This window comes from Pezoporus occidentalis, unplaced genomic scaffold (genome assembly GCF_034315485.1).
Source record: "Pezoporus occidentalis ecotype Australia unplaced genomic scaffold, CSIRO_AGI_Poc_V1 ctg50, whole genome shotgun sequence".
Classification (NCBI taxonomy): Eukaryota; Metazoa; Chordata; class Aves; order Psittaciformes; family Psittacidae; genus Pezoporus; species Pezoporus occidentalis.
Window position 1 is genome coordinate 2900188 of NW_026915836.1, and position 17402 is coordinate 2917589.

At 39.0% G+C, this 17402-nt stretch overlaps 1 protein-coding gene across 4 annotated transcripts in view; it reads right to left on the minus strand.

Moving 5' to 3' along the window:
• Positions 1-17402, minus strand: part of KCNK2 (potassium two pore domain channel subfamily K member 2) — a 128493-nt gene that overhangs the window by 49123 nt on the left and 61968 nt on the right. For all 4 annotated transcript variants that reach the window (XM_062637029.1, XM_062637033.1, XM_062637030.1 and 1 more), the window contains one exon: positions 14818-14935. In XM_062637029.1, the coding sequence (XP_062493013.1) occupies positions 14818-14935 (118 nt within the window). The remainder of the gene's footprint in view (positions 1-14817; positions 14936-17402) is intronic.

Genomic DNA, 17402 nt, shown 5'->3' on the forward strand with positions numbered 1-17402 from the left:
TATTTCTGATTAGTCTCCAAGTTGCCACTCAGAAACCTTAGACAACCACTAAGGCTGAGGTGCTCTAAATATCACTTATAAAACAAAAAGGGGGGAGAAGTAGCACAGACAGGTCTTTTACATTTCCTCTGTCAGTTCTGATATTCTAGATATTATATGCTGATCCAGCAGCATATCATTATGGATAATCTCATTTTAAAAGTTAAGAAAGAACAATAAAGACTTTAAAATGCTTTTTTATGAGAATGGAGACATGAGTCTCAGTATCTGCAAGATGGTTCAAACATTTCAGAGAGGCCTAATATAATCATACATATATTCTTTTATATTTAGAATAGTAGAACATCAAAATAGGGATAAAATCATAGGAAAGCAAAATGCCTTTGAGTAGAATATTGGATACAACCAAAAAAACCCCAAATCAACAGTGTTTTGGGTAAATGAGGCCTTCCTCAGCTATGCCCAAAAAGCTTATCTGTTTTTCCAGCTATTTCGGTGGCTCTCATAATAGCTAGTTCCTTTCCCTACAAATCATACCCTTTTACAAAGAAAAAAAAAAAAATCACCCATTATTGAATTATAGTAATCTTTCTGCATCATAATTTGCTGTGGTTTTATCAATATATAGCAAGACTCTCAGAAAAGAACAAATCCCTACAAAATGCATTTTTACAAACTTCTAAGAGATCGCCAAGAAATAGTGATCTAGTACCCTCCTACAGTCTACTTCTCATAAACCCACTCCCATGTGAGCCGCCTTCACTAGACTAAACTGAGATTTGTTTGAATTTCAAAGAGAATTTAAAATTCAGTTTTAAATGATTTTTTAAAAATTACCGATTTCTTATGTCTCCTTCTTTGTTACTGGTCACCAAGGATGTTTAACTCCGTAAATCATTCTAGCGTGCAGGATTGAATACTATCCATACTTATCCTGTAGGCTCATCCAGCTCACTACAGCTGAGGGCAGTTGCTAATGCTAGTTTAATGGGTGGCAGAGCATGGCGTAACATAACACACCTCACCTACAGTGCATGAATAAACTACACTCCTCCTGCCTTCTCCATGTATCACTACTTCAAGGAAACAATAATGCTGACTATCTTAGGATCACAGAATCACAGACTGGTTTGGGTTGCAAAGGACCTTAAGATCAACCAGTTCAGACCCCTTGCCATGGGCAGGGCTGCCTCACACTACACCATGTCACCCAAGGCTCTGTGCAACCTGGCTCTGAACACTGCCAGTCATGGGGCAGCCACAGCTTCTCTGAACAACCTGTGCCAGTGCCTCAGCACCCTCACAGTAAAGAACTTCTTCCTTATCTCCAACCTGAATCTCCCTGTTTAAGTTTGAACCCATCACCCCTTGTCCTATCACTGCAGTGCCTGATGAAGAGTCCCTCCCCAGCATCCTTGTAGGATCCTTTGTAGGCACAGAGGTCTCATGCAACCTTCTCTTAAGTGATCATTTCTGTTGTAAGCTCTAATACATCATGCTCCAAGACCGGGTATCTGCCATCTACAGTTCCTGCAGCTCCACTCTTCAAAATGAAGCATGATCCTTGGTCTCTGCAACATACTCGTGTTCTCATACCAAAAAGAATCTACTGCACGGTCCTAGATAAACTGATGCTGCACACCTGAACACGCAGCTCTGGTTTCTCACCCCACCAGTAAAGCATTCTGTGCAAACATTTGTGTCTCCCGCAAATAAGTTAATGAAAATAAAAAGGAAGAAGGAAATAGAATAGAATAGTTTGGTATCTTACCCTGTACACTACCCAAAGTCAACTGGTTCGTGGAAGGATAGTTTTTTCATTTTTATGCCATATCTACCAAAACCCACTCTATTGGTAATAGTGCCACTTCAGAGGCATCTGTGAATCTATATATTTAGCAGACATCTAGCAATGAAATCTTTCATTCTTGCATTTCAGCATCTTCACTCTTATCTAACACTATTTGGAGAGTAGTAGCAATTTCTCAGTTTCTCAGTTACAACATGTGTGCATTTCTGAAGGCACTGACTCATTTCTTCTAATCATTGCTGCAAAAATCACACTGGTTACCATCCCTTTTACCCAGTCATAAGGAAAGCATAGCTTGGAGAGTGCAAGATAAAAACCAAGAGCAAAGAGTACAGAATAATGACTTCTCCCAGTCTTCACTGACCTGTAGCGGGCAAAAGGGACTAGCAGTTTAGTTGAACAACCAAATCCATATTTCATATTTGTCTGGAAACCTGAAAATCCTAAGCAATTTAACAGTAATGACTAATTAGCAGTCAAAAGTTCAGACAAGAGCATGCAATGCTTCCAAGAACAGATTTAAAAGCTATTTATTTGCTTCAAAAAACACATTAATAAGAATCCATCATAAGTTGTGACAGATTTATGGATGCCTCTTCACACAGATGACCTACGAACCAGCTCACGATAAAATAAGTTATTTCAGGCGAATGCAAACCGAAATGACATTTTTATGTAGCCTAAAATACCAATTCAGGGCTCAGCTGAAGCTCAATAAATCCCATAATGGGACACACAAAAATTAGAACTTTCTCAGTCTTGATCTATCATGGGGCAGTGAATCAGGTTATGGCTTCTTGTTATGGTAACCACATTTTCTTTGGCTGGTTCTTAACCAGACAGTAGATAGACATATAGCCAGAGAAGCTTTCCTTTCTCAGGCTGTTGAAATACAGCTTTGCAATTACGCTGTCCAAAACGTGGAGCAAAGTTTAAAGCCCCTAAAATCTTCTTTCACATCTACCATCCTTTTTAATAGCAGGGAAATAACAGAGCAAGCCAGATAGCAGAAGTTTCTTTGCCTTCACCGAGAGCGCTGCCTTGGCCACTGGTGCCCTAACACTTCCTGAATTCGAGCAAATGTATGTCCATGCATCCATTTCTCCAAGCAGCAATTGTGCTTGCTTATCAAGCCTGAATACTGCTTATCTCTGCTTTTCTGATCAGAGTGAACTGTATCAATCCATGGTGCCATAAGAGCACAAACTGCTATATCCTTGTCAGTTTGAAGAGGAGAAAAGGTTTAACCCAGCATGAATACTGGCAAATATCTAAAAGCATTTGGTGCTATCAAATGTGTTTCAGCATATTTGTGTCCAAGTCTAAGGCTACATTCAAGCTGCCAACATGACTTTGGAGTGGGTGCCAACAATATATAATCAAAGACCTTTTCAAGCCATTAAAATTACTGCAGTTTATTTCTATGTTACCTACGTAAAAGCTGAGAGACTCCAATAGCCTCTGACATTACCTTATTTGACTAAAAACTTATAAAGTATGATTAAAGATCCACCACTACATTGAAAAAAAAAATCTCTGTCTTTTTAAGCTACTCTCGTGTTTTGGGTTTTAGTTTTATTTTAAGTAGCATTCAAATATCACATAAAATTAGATTATGTAAATTAGAAGTAGTACAAATCCTTAATCTAAGGGAACTTTGCAGCAGGAATCTTTATTGCAGATCTAAATTGCAGAGTCTTTATTGCAGAGATATAAATAAGCAATTTTAGCTGTAAGATCTCTCTAACTTGTCATCAGTTAAGCTGAGCAATACAGACACTTGTGATCTTTGCCCATGTCCTTGCCATTATGACCCAAAATACTTGCTTCAAAGAGTTTGTGATCTAAATAAACACCACGGACAAAACAACACAGCAGCAAGGAGGTCAGAACAGCAGATGGCAAGCACCATGCTGGCTCCACAATAACTTGTTTGCTGTGATGCATCACACAGCAAAAAGCCTCAGAGACCTGTGAACCAAGGTAATCCATCCATCCATGTTTTCCCTGGTAACTATTTTGTGCCACACTACCCAAAGAACACAGGTAAAATTAGCAAGTCAGTACTAATACGTGATCTAATGATATCTAATGTCAGAATGAAAGTCTGCAAAGATTAGATGTGAATAATCCTCACTGTGGCTAATCCAGGAGATTGGAAACTAAAATAGCCTGAATTTAGAGAACGAGAAACAGCAGCTATAGACAAGAGGAGGGAATGTCCTTCCTATGCAGTCTCTTCAGGTGGTGGAAGTTTTCACAGGTTAACAAAATACTAACATGTAATAAAATTGACCCGATGCTTCAAGTATTTATCTTTACCAAAAAGAAAGACTTCCCTGCACTAAATTGTACAACTAACCCCAGTGACAGAAAAGAGTTTGTCAGTCCCGCAAGTAGCAAGTGTCATCAATCCATTCTTGGGAAGTATTTAATCCAGACTATGTGTCTCAAGAAAGAAAATGAGATGGAAGGTCTATATAGCAAAAGGTCATGGCAGCAAGGAAGCAATTATTCAGAAGTCAGAGTTGGAGCCTGGCTATCAGAAACAAGAAAGGACCTAAGAGCAACACACCAAATACTTGCATTTGGTTACAACTTCAGACACCCTCACCATGTTCGGGCACATAAGAAACACCACCACCACCATTTTCAAATCACTTCACCCTTAAGCAGTTCTGGTTTTAGCTATATCTGGCTCCTGGATACTGCAACTTAAATACATATTTTACAGAAAGAGTAACAAGTTCTGTGGCATGAAAAAATGTAGTTACATTCAAAGCATTATAAAACCACCTTAACCTTCATGTATTTAGTGTCTGAATTCTCAAGATCGGAATTCTTCCTACCCGGACTGCTTCATACTTTCCACCTATTCATCTAAATATTAAATTAACACTGCCATACCCACAGTATATGGGAATACTGAATTACTGATTTCAGATGGACAACTGCCTTTGAATAAGGATTTCTGCAGGTAAAGGATCTCTTTGCAGTTAGGGAGACTAACTGAGACCATGCCTACCACCAAATTCCTGTTCAACAAGCAAGGCTTGAATTTGCATCGTTGCTGTGAAACATCCACAGCAAAGATGTCTGAAGGAAGTCACATCTTCTCTTTAATTATATTTTGTTTCCTCTAGGCTCTGGTTACCGGCCCAGCAAAACACATCAGAATCCCAGACAAGGGCAGAAAAGAGAAAAAAGTACATCTCTAATGAAGCCACAACAATAAAATTCCCTGCAGTTTTTTCCCCGCAGAACAAAAAGCAAAAAAATCTTAACCTGCTAACCCTTTAATATCAAGTATTTCTAATTGCTTCTCTTAAAAGAGATCTCTGTAGAATAGGGTGACTTTCAGAAAGTAAATTAGCTACAAGGAAAAAGGGGTTATTCTTCCTGATCCTGCTGTGCAAGTCCAGACTAAATTTTTCATCACTGGTACTCAATACAAGACCACCTCAAGAAAAAGATTAACTCATGTTTTACAGGCTCCTAGTGGTACTATTGCACATATCTGTTTGCTTGGCATCCTGCAAGTCCTTTTTACCACCTATCTTAGTATTAACCTGCAAGTAACAGGTGTCTTCTGTAAATGTCTTCTCCTCCCAAATGAAAAACTGAGGTAATCAGAACATAACTTCCCTACTCAACAATTACACTTGCATTAGCAGTTCAAATTGGGTTTTAGCGTGTTTCATCCTCTATCTTAAGCATTGCATGTACAGATTATATGCACATTACTGTAGAAATAACCTTGTACTCCTGAAAAAACACATTTCTAACCCACACTGAGATATGAACTAGAATTTCACTTGCAAGTCAAACTAACTGATGCAGCTCTTGCAAAAAAGATGACCCCAGAGGATGAGATTTTCCAAAGCACCAGAGGATTCAACACAGAAAAACACTCACTGAAAAAAGCTAATGGATTTTGTTAATTTTCCCTTTGTCTGTATTCCTATCCAGCTTCTCTTCCAGTTTTGCAGTTTTTTAATGAAATTAAGCTGCTGGCACTAATGAGAAATATAGAAAATAGAGAGTGCATAAAAAAGAAACACTTTTATAAAGTGCTAATGGATGTTCTTGTGTGCTGGAGTGATACTTTAATGCTTTTTTACTCCATAATGCTGGTGACACAACACACTGGATTTTATGCTGCTAGCCATTCAGGAACTCTTTAAAGCTTTTCCAGATTATCAATATCACTTCCTTTCTATAGTCTTTATAAAAAAATACTAAACAAGAAGTCTACCCTGACCAACTGAGCCTTTTCTTTAGCAGATCTCCAGTACAACACTGGGCTATCAAGGTACAGCTAGTCCCCCCACTGCTCCAAGCAGCCAAGGTGCCAAGAGGCATTGCTGGGACTTGTGAGAAGTTTTACAGTTGATTGAGTTTCAAGCAGAAACTCAATGTAATACAAGCAATCTTCAGATCTAAGTTTCCAGGAAGAAAACTAACCTCATCCTACATTCAGGTCAATATGATAAGCAGACAGAGTAGGACTTACATTAAGCAGGTTCTTACTTGGTGTATAACAAGATGCTATTCAGCCAGATCTGCAAAACTGCTCAACAAGAGATCAAGGATTCAGAACCCAGAACTTGTGCTAAAGGCACCTAAGAAGAGCCTTATGTTCCATAGTAATCAGAAGCCAGGAACTCCAGCTGAGATAAAGGTTAAAACCTCCCACATTAGTCTTTATATTGCTAGCCAAAACGATCCCCCAGACCTAAAAATCTGGTATTGCTGTCGTTGATTACAGCTGCTGTTCCCCTGTTAAAAGCTGGTCCTGCTTAGAAGCTCAACTAAACAGTAAGTGCAAACAGCTGTGAACAGAGCAGCACATAGAGGTAAACAGCTTAATGTGGGGAAAGTATCAACAGGTCATCCTGACTGGATATATACACTACATACAGGTGGTTTTATTTTGACCTCTAGACTCTACACAGTTAGTGTCTCCAGTTTTGTTACTTTTGTTTGATAGAAACGAAGCACAAAGCATTCATTTTTTCCTGTTTACCAGAATCCCATGCCTCTGTTTGCTTGGAGGGTTTGAGGTTCCCATGGTTAGTTGCACCACTCCTGGTGCAATTACAGAAATAAACAAAAAGGGAAGCAGGAAATCACTGCGTTCATCCTGGCATTCTGCAAACAGTGCAACGATATTCAGCAGTTCTTCCTGGCAGCCTTTATTGATAACAACAAGGTTTTGTAACCTGGGAGTTAAAATAGACGTGACTGAGAGGCTCAGAAACCCTACCCTGATCAGCTGGTGATGAGAATCTGAATACAGACCCCAAAATCCAGGTCCATTAGCACGCTAGCATGAACAGAGGAAGCTCTGAACACTCCCATGCTCATTTGCAGTGTAAATTCGGGACTGTGTCCCAAGTGATGAATTGGCATTTTCATTCCACAGCAAGACCTCAGCAGGAGCTGCACTAAGCACAGTTTGTTTAGGAAATTACAGAAGGTACAAAAGAGTGGTGGAAAGCTACATACCTGGCCATTTGTTTTAACACAAATTCTACTGGTTTTGAGGAAAGGAAGATTAAACCATCAGATTGTGCAAGCACATCAAACTGCAAAAATGATAAAAAAACTGTCTTCCTCCGTACTTCGCAAGATCCAGCAATAAAGAGACACCCCACCAAATACAAACCCATCACTGCTGCTTAGCAAGAAGCTTATTAATAAAATCTAAAAGTTTTTTTGACAAAACCAGGTTTTAATGGGATCACATCAATGTTGAAATACATTCCAGGTGGTCAGAAAAACATTTCACTGGAAACTCGGTGTTACAAGAAAAGTAAGGAGTTGGCAGTGCTCTGAATCCAGATTAAAAGTGTGTAAAAAAAAGATCACTGCAAAATAAGATGTGAAAAGTGATGTGAAATGCCACTAATGCCACACTTTCCCTTAAGAGACAGCATCCTTTTATACCAATATATCCATTGCCAAGTCTCTGGTCCAGAATTCAGAGCTGACCAGGTCAACAAAAACTCCCTTGTATATTCACACTACTAAGAGGCTACGTCACCCCAAACTTTTCTAATCTAGCTAGTAATTTAAAGTAACAGCATCACCACAAGTATTGGATCCTTTCTGTTGTGAATATGGCCCACAGAACATGCAAGTGCTTGCAATTTACCATATACATGCACATTGGATACTTGTGTATCAAAATGGGGCTGGTATAAAAACCAGTATAATGGTCTAATTAAATGACACAAATTTATGTGTCATCCTATAAATTTGCACTTCTTCAATTTCAGAGCCACCCTTACCACTGTTGAGTATTCTGGCAAATGCAGGAAGAAAAGTGGTGTTCTCCTTCTCCTAACCTCAGTCATTTTGGTCAGTGAGACTAGAGTTCTAGTCTCTGATTTGCTCATTCAATTAAATTCATTTTTTCTGATATACAAGCCCTTAATGTCTCTAACTGAGTTCTATCATCTAATAGACTTTCATTTCAGATCTTCACCATGGTCATTCTTCCACCACTGGTCCAGGTTTTTAGATCCTGGCAGTCTTATCCTAACTATTACTTCTGAACCTTGTGCAGTCCAAGTGCTATTTCCTCAGCATTTCAGTCAGAGAAGCCTGCTTTCTTGCTGCCTGAACAAATGCAGGAGAAAATGAAGGGCATAGTGGTAGTACACTCTCCCCTCACTATTCCTGGGGGAAATAGTTACAGCCAACATCTTGTTTAGTAGCTAATGTCCTGGGAGAGAATATGCTCAGTTCAGATGAACTATTTATGGGGCCTATAGGGATGCTGGGGAGGGACCCTCCATTAGGGACTGTAGTGACAGGACATGGGGTAATGGGTTAAAACTTAAACAGGGGAAGTTTAGCTTGGATATAAGGAGGAAATTCTTTCCTGTTAGGGTGATGAGGCACTGGAATGGGTTGCCCAGGGAGGTTGTGAATGCTCCATCCCTGACAGTGTTCAAGACCAGGTTGGACGAGGCCTTGGGTGACATGGTTTAGTGTGAGGTGTCCCTGCCCATGGCAGGGGGGTTGGAACTAGATGATCTTAAGGTCCTTTGCAACTCAAACTATTCTATGATTCTATGATTTGGAGAATTTCATTGCAAAAGTCCTAACAGGTCTCTCCAGCGCGTGGCTGAACCACTACTTGTCAACAGCCAGTAACCGGCTCTGATTCAGACAATTCTTCACAGGGGCAACAAAAGAGAAGCAAAGGAGATAAATCAGAATGGAACAAATAGAGACCAAAATGCTGTTGTAGCTCTAACATCTATTAAGAACAGCAGCATGGGAATGGGAAGGTAAGGGCAATGCTGACCTAGAGGAAAGACTGAATTCTGAGGAGACCTCAGGAGGTTTGGTTTTTAAACAAAGGAGTTCTTTCTATTGACATTTAATCAGATGAGATATGCATGTTTAACATACTTTGAGAGTCAACAGGAGCTCATGATAAGGAAGTAGGAGGTTTTGGTGGAGTCCTCTGCAGAGTAAGAGATTGAAGGAGCATTTCCACCTCATTCCGCAGTGACCTCTTTAGCATGTCTCTCACTATCATCTCTTCACAGACCATAAAACTTAGCCACTGTTTTCTGCATTGCTCTGCAGCTGGTCTTATCAACCGGCTACACTCAGCTTTGCCTCACCCACACTCTTGCTAGGAACTATATGAAATCTGGACGCATGCATCCAGAGTATTAGTGGAGGGTAAGATCCATGAGCTTCCCTTAATGAAACTGTACCGGCTGCTTTGGAAAGGGAATCAAAGAAGATTTCAAGCTGAGGAGCTTTGAAAGAAACAGGTCCTCAGAAGCCATAGACTCTAATGTCTACTGTATAGTCTAGCTCATTTAAAAGTCCTAGTCGCAAATGCAGATTTGAATAATGATATGATGGAGAAAATCCCAAACCAGAATGTTTTTCAGGCAGATGTATTTTATGCTTTTTACTTTTAGGAGTTTTTCACCAAGCCCCTTCTCAATCACCTTAGCATTTACACTTCACTCTCTTTTACTTGCTTCTTCTCTCTTCCCTTTCAAATACACAAAAAAGAAATCCCAGCATTTGTATTCTGATAAGCAAATTGGAGCAATCTTTTCCAGTAAAATTTTTGTGCTCATCCTCAGGAGCTCTGCTTCAATGGCACAAACAGGCAGAAAGAAACCCGTTCTAACATAAGGATGCTTCTTCCTTTTCCAAACTGAAGGAATGAAGTTTTCAACATCATTTGCAATTTTTTTTTACCTTTATCATTAAATGACATAATAGGTAACATAATATTTGTCTTTTTATAACATCAAACATATCTGGTGTATTTTAGTTATCAACACATTACTCTGCTACTTTGTATTTCAAAAATGCAGTGAAACGGTGCCAGAAGGAACAGATTTAGCAGCAGGACTTTATTGTTGTTTCAAGTCAACAAGCAATGAAATAAGACTTTTTCGAACACCCTGCCTTCACAAGAAAATCTTGTGTGCAGGCAGTGGGGGAATACGAAAGAACTATTCCTTACAGTGAAATCGCATTTGAAGCTACATAACTAACTGCAACTCTAAATACGACAAATTAAGCTCAGATTTCTAGGCAAAAATACAAATCTTTTCTTTTTTTTAGAATCTTGGCTGCTTGTTATTCACAACCGTTCCTACAACAGAAAGATTTACAGTCGATTTGATTCTGTTTCTATAAGAAATACTCACATTCCTCTGCACTCTTGGCTTTTGGACCCAAGCAACATAACCATATTACCCCAGCTAGGTGCATGAAGCTAAAGTAAAGACTTCATTCATCAGTGAATTTCTCAAGAGGTTGTTTCCAGCACATATGAGAAGCTTGGGTTCAAAAACCAAGAGCTGGTGAAAAACAGTGGAAAAGGACAAAAAGAAATGATGTCTTCTTCCTTTTTTTTTTTCATTTGTAGATGCAATTACTATCAACTATTGGATTTGGACATCAATATGGCTCTAAATTATCCTTGAGTGCTAAGGTATTAATGGAGCTCTGTGAGCTCACCCCTGTGTAGACACAGCTCTGGCAAACCACAGGCACCAGCAAGGCTGCTGGCACTCCTGACATGATCACAGCTGCTATCCATGATACTCCATCTTCCAGGAGTCTGAATAAGTATCCTTTCCACTACATGTCTACTTGCAGTGCTTGAAAAAGTCATTATAGACTGGCTGGAATTACAGCAGAAATAATGCAGCTATTTTCGACGAAGATCCACAGGAGTCTGGTAGAGGTTTTTATGATATGGTTCCTGGTATTACAGCTGACATTACATTTTTTACGTGGTGAGACAGAAGCCCTTTGGGAAAACAACTGCTCAGGTTAAGGCCTTGGCATGTCCACTTTGTTTTAATTTCTCTAGATGCAGGTCTCAAGCTTGCAGTAAGAGAGGGGTCCTTTCCTATCTGCTGCCAGGTTAAGATTTTCTCAGGCCCTAAAAGAGGTATGCCCATTTCTGAGTGAAGCTACCTATTGAAGAATATGGTCTAGAGGGTAAAAAAACATGTGCAGTGGCAACAATAAGCTCTCAAAAAGAGCTGACATAAAGATTATTTTCCCATCCTCCTCAGCACTATCTTCAGCTTTGTGATGGAGCTACCATTATTTTCTTTCTTTTCTTCTCAGCCCTCTTTTTCCTTTTCTTTGGACATGTGGTTTTAGAACAGGACTGACTAGATAATGACATTTTCAGGTAGACAAAAGGACTCTTTTGTGCTTTGCAGCATGCACAATGTCCCAGGGAACAATGCAACAATATTTTTCATAGCCAATTTCAGCATTCCTATTTCCCTCCATTACCCTTTTCCCTTTTAGGGACTGTCAGAAACCATTCCACACACACAGAGTAATCACGAAGTTTCATATTTCTTTGTTGAGAGAAGGCATATTTGTTATAGAAACATATCCACAAGTGAGAACACCTAACTAAGCAAGCCAAAGCCATAATCAGTGAGGGCCCTTCCCGAAACAAGTTTCATGCTGTTGCCCAGTAGCAAATGCAAGGATAAAGCCAACCTACTCAGACACAGGGAAAAAAGCTACAAAGGATCTTATGAAATTGTTTGATCCTGACCTCTCAACTAAATCCACTTCTTAGGAAAGATCTAGGAGTAGTACAACAGATTATATTCTATTCAAGCAGAGTTTATTAATTTTTAATATGCAGTGTAAAGCTTATTGGATAATATGAAGAGAATAACAAAACTGTGAAATCAGTATCAAGCCATGCTTCCTCTAGTGTAACCTCTGGTTTTGTGAGCTGGCTTTGAAACTCAATAGGTGCACACATCACCTTCAGAGAGCCTTTCCACAGCCTACAGGCAACCCAGAAGAGCAAGAAACTACAGCTAGTTTGGGACTGCTGCCAACAGCCACCAGTCAGTATTTTTCACTTCAATGTTCATCACTACTGTGATACAATAACATTAAATATAAACCAATAACTTATTGCTTAGGCAAAGCCTAAAGGCTTTATTTATTGCCCCCTCTTCCCAGGAACCAAACGTTTGGGGGATGTAAGTGTAACTGTCAATAAAGAAAGGCTTTATTTTCATTAAAGAAGGGTTTGGGAAATACTATCCATAAAAAAACCTGTTGGCTCCCCTTTGAATTTCTTAGATTCTAGGATATTACCAGAGAGAGTGTGGGCTAAACAATAAGGTAAAATTATAGTAATAAGAGGTTTGAGAAGCTACAAAATCTGCTGCAACACTGGAAAGCTATCGTTTTCCTTCTATCCAAATCCTTCTGAAGCTATGCTGTCTAAAGGATGTAATATTTACACAATTTATTCAATCACTTCAAATCACTTTTATTATTATTATTATTATTATTAAAATATTTATGTAAAGTTGTTTTAGGAACTTATAAATGTCTTTGTCCACAAAGAATACCTGTAGTGTTTGGTTGAAAGCTATGGCAACTCTCTGGAGTTGCTCATAAACTGCATTTTTAGTCCTTTGAGAAGTTAAAATATCAAGTTATATGATAAAATCATGCCCCTTTATCGGAAGGATTGCCTTCTTTTTCAATAGGTTATTATGCATGAGAAGATACTTTTCTGAACACAAAATCACTTGATGGTACATAACAATATAAAGAATAGGGCAAAGGACACCCAATTGTTTCGCTTGTCACCATTTTCCTGGGAAAACCACAATTCCAAGGGCTTTTCATGACAGTTCCATCTGCTTACACACCACAAGCCCTGTGAGCCAGCGGGGAGGTGGCTTACAGCAGGAAGACAACATCAACCACACTACAGCTTTCTCCTCAGGTCCTGAGAACCAAAGCTCAAACCTGCAACTAACTGGGAGCTTCCTGTCAAAAAGGGTCTCTGATGAAAACCAGTTACTCCAAAGCCAACATTTTTTATGGAAGACTTTCCCCACACACGTTTTCTCAGGTTTCTATCACAAATCCTGAAATAAATATGTACAGTTGCCTAATGTTACCTGATTCTGACTGCGCTGGTTTGCAGAAATGACCTGAAATACTCACATTCCAATGTATTTCCTATTGGGTTGTCTTGCCTCTTGGTGATAGTGGATCAGAGGCCTGGATGCCTCTGCAAATCCCCCTCTCCCCTCTAAGCAGGACTCACGTATGTTTTGCTGGACTCAGGTCAATAAATCAGGAAACATCTGGATTTAGAAACGCCCTAGTTCTACTTGGAAATAAGGTGGTGAAACAAAATGTTCCACTGCTTGCAAATAATTTTTCAATCACTTAAATTCCTTGAACACTTTGATCCATCAACTTTTAGTGGGAACTGAAGCAAATACTACACACTTTCTACAGGACCATGGATACTTACAACATAAAGCTTCATGCTGCCAGAAGAGGATAATATAAGACTAACCATAAAGATATCCTTTCAAGGTTCTTGCGTTTTTTGCTATAATCTGTTAAAATTACACATTTCAGTACTTGGGTTTTTTACTACCTTGTGCACCTACTACTATAAAATCAGTTACTAACCTCAAGGAAGTAAGAGTTTCACTCTGTTTTCACTAAATCTGTGTTTCAGTTGCTCTAGATATGGAAAAACATTACACATAGACAGTACTTACACATACATATAGACACGCATCTACTCAAACACAAGACATATAGACACACTTCTGCAAAAAGAAAGAGCACAGATATATACCACACTTAGAAAGCATCCTCTTCCATCACAATATGCATATATAGAGGCAATTCTTGTAGGAATGCTACAATTCTTTATACATTACTCTCATAATGGAGGTTTTAAATTGTTCTCCTTTGATTTCTTCTTCAAATTTCCATCCACCTTTGTGGCTGCCCTTTCTGTGATCTGTGAGCACACCTTTGAACGGTGTATCACGTCCGCTATATTATAGTCAGTGAAGATAGATCAAACACTGCTCCTATCCATACCTGCTCTGAGGGACAGAGGCTCTTAAATGCAAAAGGGATCTTAAAACTCCCCAGGCTTGTGAGCATAGAGAAATCACCTGACAGCTTTGGACTTCACTGAAGGCAACTCAAGCCTCAAAGTGAGCCTTAGAATGCAAATCAATACAATCATAACTAATTAAATTAAACTGAACCGAATCTTTACCATTTCCTCATCTCTTTCAGAATTCAGAGAAAACAACAATATAGAATAGGCTTATACACAGTTGTCATTCCCTACAGCTCAGTGAAGGTTTAATGCACACGTGCTTTAAAGCATGCCCTATTTAACACTTGTGACTACACAGCTGACCAAATTCCCCCCCAGAAAACATTTCCACAACCTCTTTTAGTCCCCTTGCAGAAATATACAGCAATGTTTGTCTTCTAGAGAAAAGCACAATACTCGGGTAGGGCTCCTTCCCAACAGCTATCTTCTGCCCCTGCAGCTAGAAAAGTAACTCTCTACTTTAAACCAGAAGATTTGAACGATTTACAATTAACAAATATATGCACACACTGAAAAGCAAAAGGGTTTCAGCTCATTTACTGTAAAAAGATAATAAGCTGTGTCCTACCTATGGTGGTAATAACAGTGCCAGCAAAGAAGAAGGAACTTCCCAAGTCCCAGTGACTGATTTGAGTAGATGTGTTTCCTAAAGGTATGATTCCTGCATTTATTGCTGCCACTACTTGCTGCAAGTTGAAAGAGATTTTTGTCAATATTCATGAAACAATGATATCAATATACATTACACAGTAAATTGATTAAATCAACCATTGTATCCAAGCAATAAACCAGAAAAAGGATCAGCGTTGCTCTGCTCCAGTTTTATCATTGAGTCAGGCTAAAATTTAATCTTCAGCAGACATCCCCAAGCACTTCAGCATGCAGCAGAGCTGTAAATTCCAGACCATGAAGGAGAATGCAATATGCATCACCTCAGGTAGATGGCAAACACAATTAGTTTTACTGTTGCAACCATCTGATGAAGAAAAATATGCATTATATAAAGATTTACAATGTGAGCTTCCCAAAACATTCATTCTATTGAGTTAGGCAAGGAAATACACTCTGTAAAACACTCATTTTAAAACACCATGAAAAAATGCCCATGCATCGCTTTGGATCAAAAGAACTCAAATGAATTAAAACACTTCTGTAGAACAGATAATTCAATAACTGAAGATTAATAATTACAGTTCTAGAAATTTCACTATATTAAGAAAAAAATCAGGGTCAAATATCAAACACGCACCTCGAAGTTTATACAACTGTTTAGTTCAGAAATGCTGCTCTTGAAAAACTCAGTTCTAGCAGCTACAATGCACAAACTTGACACTAGTGACATTTTCAGTCTCAAGGAATATGAATAATTTCCTATTTCATTCTTATCACATAAAGTATTCCTGGTTAGTTTTGTCTCTATTGCAGAGAGACACCAGTGTTTGAGTTTAAAAATACTCTTTTCTTGATGTGTACTGTTTAACTTGAAATCTTTTAAGGAATATAGGTTATCATTTAATTCTGAAACTCATATTTCAGAATCATGATCCTTATTATAGTATTGATGTCTAACCAAAGAACAACAGGGCAATGCTGCAAAACTAAAATGAATGTTTTAACTGACAGTTTCAGCTTGGGGAGTTGTCCAACACTGATTATGCACATAAAGCTATTCAGCAAAAGAGCAGACTAGGATGGTTTTCCGTGTGGGCAGTCAGTTGCAGAACAGTGTCGCACAGTAGCGATATTTTTTCCAATCCCCCAAAACACTGATGATTTGCAAATGAAAATGTTTTGGTTTCTAAACAGTGCCCATGGAAGTCAGTCGATCGGGACAGAAACGACAAAATGCCAATGCTGGATTAAGCAGGTCATTGGTGTTTCGTGATGGGACCTCCACTTAAATCCACCATTTCCAGTTTGCCATTTTCCAAGCTCAGATGCACAAAGTAGCCAGTTTGAAGTCCACAGCTGCATCCCCACAGCCACCTAGGTCATTTTCAACATCCAGGGCTGTCAGCAGAAAGCCAGCTGGGGGATCTCTACGTAGACTTTACACTGTTTTATCTTCCTATGTTTTATCTTCCTGCGTTTTATCTTCCTATACCTTCAACTGTTTCCATCTTAACTTTTTTTTAATACCACAAAGGCAGACATCAAAGATGTGGAATTTTCAACCCCACTGAGGAAGGAGAAAGGATGCAGACAGGGAAGGGGAAGAGTTTCATTTTCCTTTGGGTTGTAAGAATAAAGTTTCTTCTATGTACATCATGCATAACCTGGCAACAGTAAGTACAGAAGCCCTCATACTGACAGGTATTTACCTTAGCCTAGGATGGGACACATCAGACCAAGCAGCGTATGAAAACCATCCCTTGTATTGTTTGTATAATTTACACAATTCAGATATTCCTTTGACTTTCAAACCCTAGTTTAAAGCTACAGTATAAAGCCTACTGACTTCATTTTGAGAACTGTTTCGTTTCAGTGAACTAAGAACTTTCATCATAAGTCCTTGCACCTGCAAATAGTCCTTTCCAGTGAGGACATCATATGGTGAAGCACTGGATCGATATAATTTTATGAGACTATTCATGTTTTATTACAGTTTATTGTAGCAGACAAATGCAGTACCCAGAACAATGTATGTGTTTAGGCAGCCTAGAAAGACCAAGATTTATACAGGTCCATATGCAGAATGTTTTCAGAGCTTTATATCATCACTACATATTTTGGAAGCCATACTACCTCAGCATCTTTTATTTGAAAGGGGTGCCTAGCTAAACTGCTCAAAGATCCATCAGAGCTCTGCATTTCCTAACTGCAGTGCACTGTACCTACAGCCTTCCAGGGAAAATAAAAAGGTACAACTTAATCCCAAACTGCTCTGCTGGGTCAGCCTGAACGAAACACAACAGATGGCTATAAAAGACAATTAGCTGCTGTTGTCATGTCTCTGATTTTAGCCAACAGCTAATTAGGAAAAGAATCAGGCAAGTAGGCAAGGGATGTTTTCTCTTCATACATCCTAACTTCTGACTAAGCACAGCTTTAGGGACTTTCTGAGTGGGAGGCTGCATCTGCATCATGGTGTTCAGATTGCTTTGGGTGGATCATTTTACCATGAATTTATCTAACTGCTTCTGGAGCTCACTT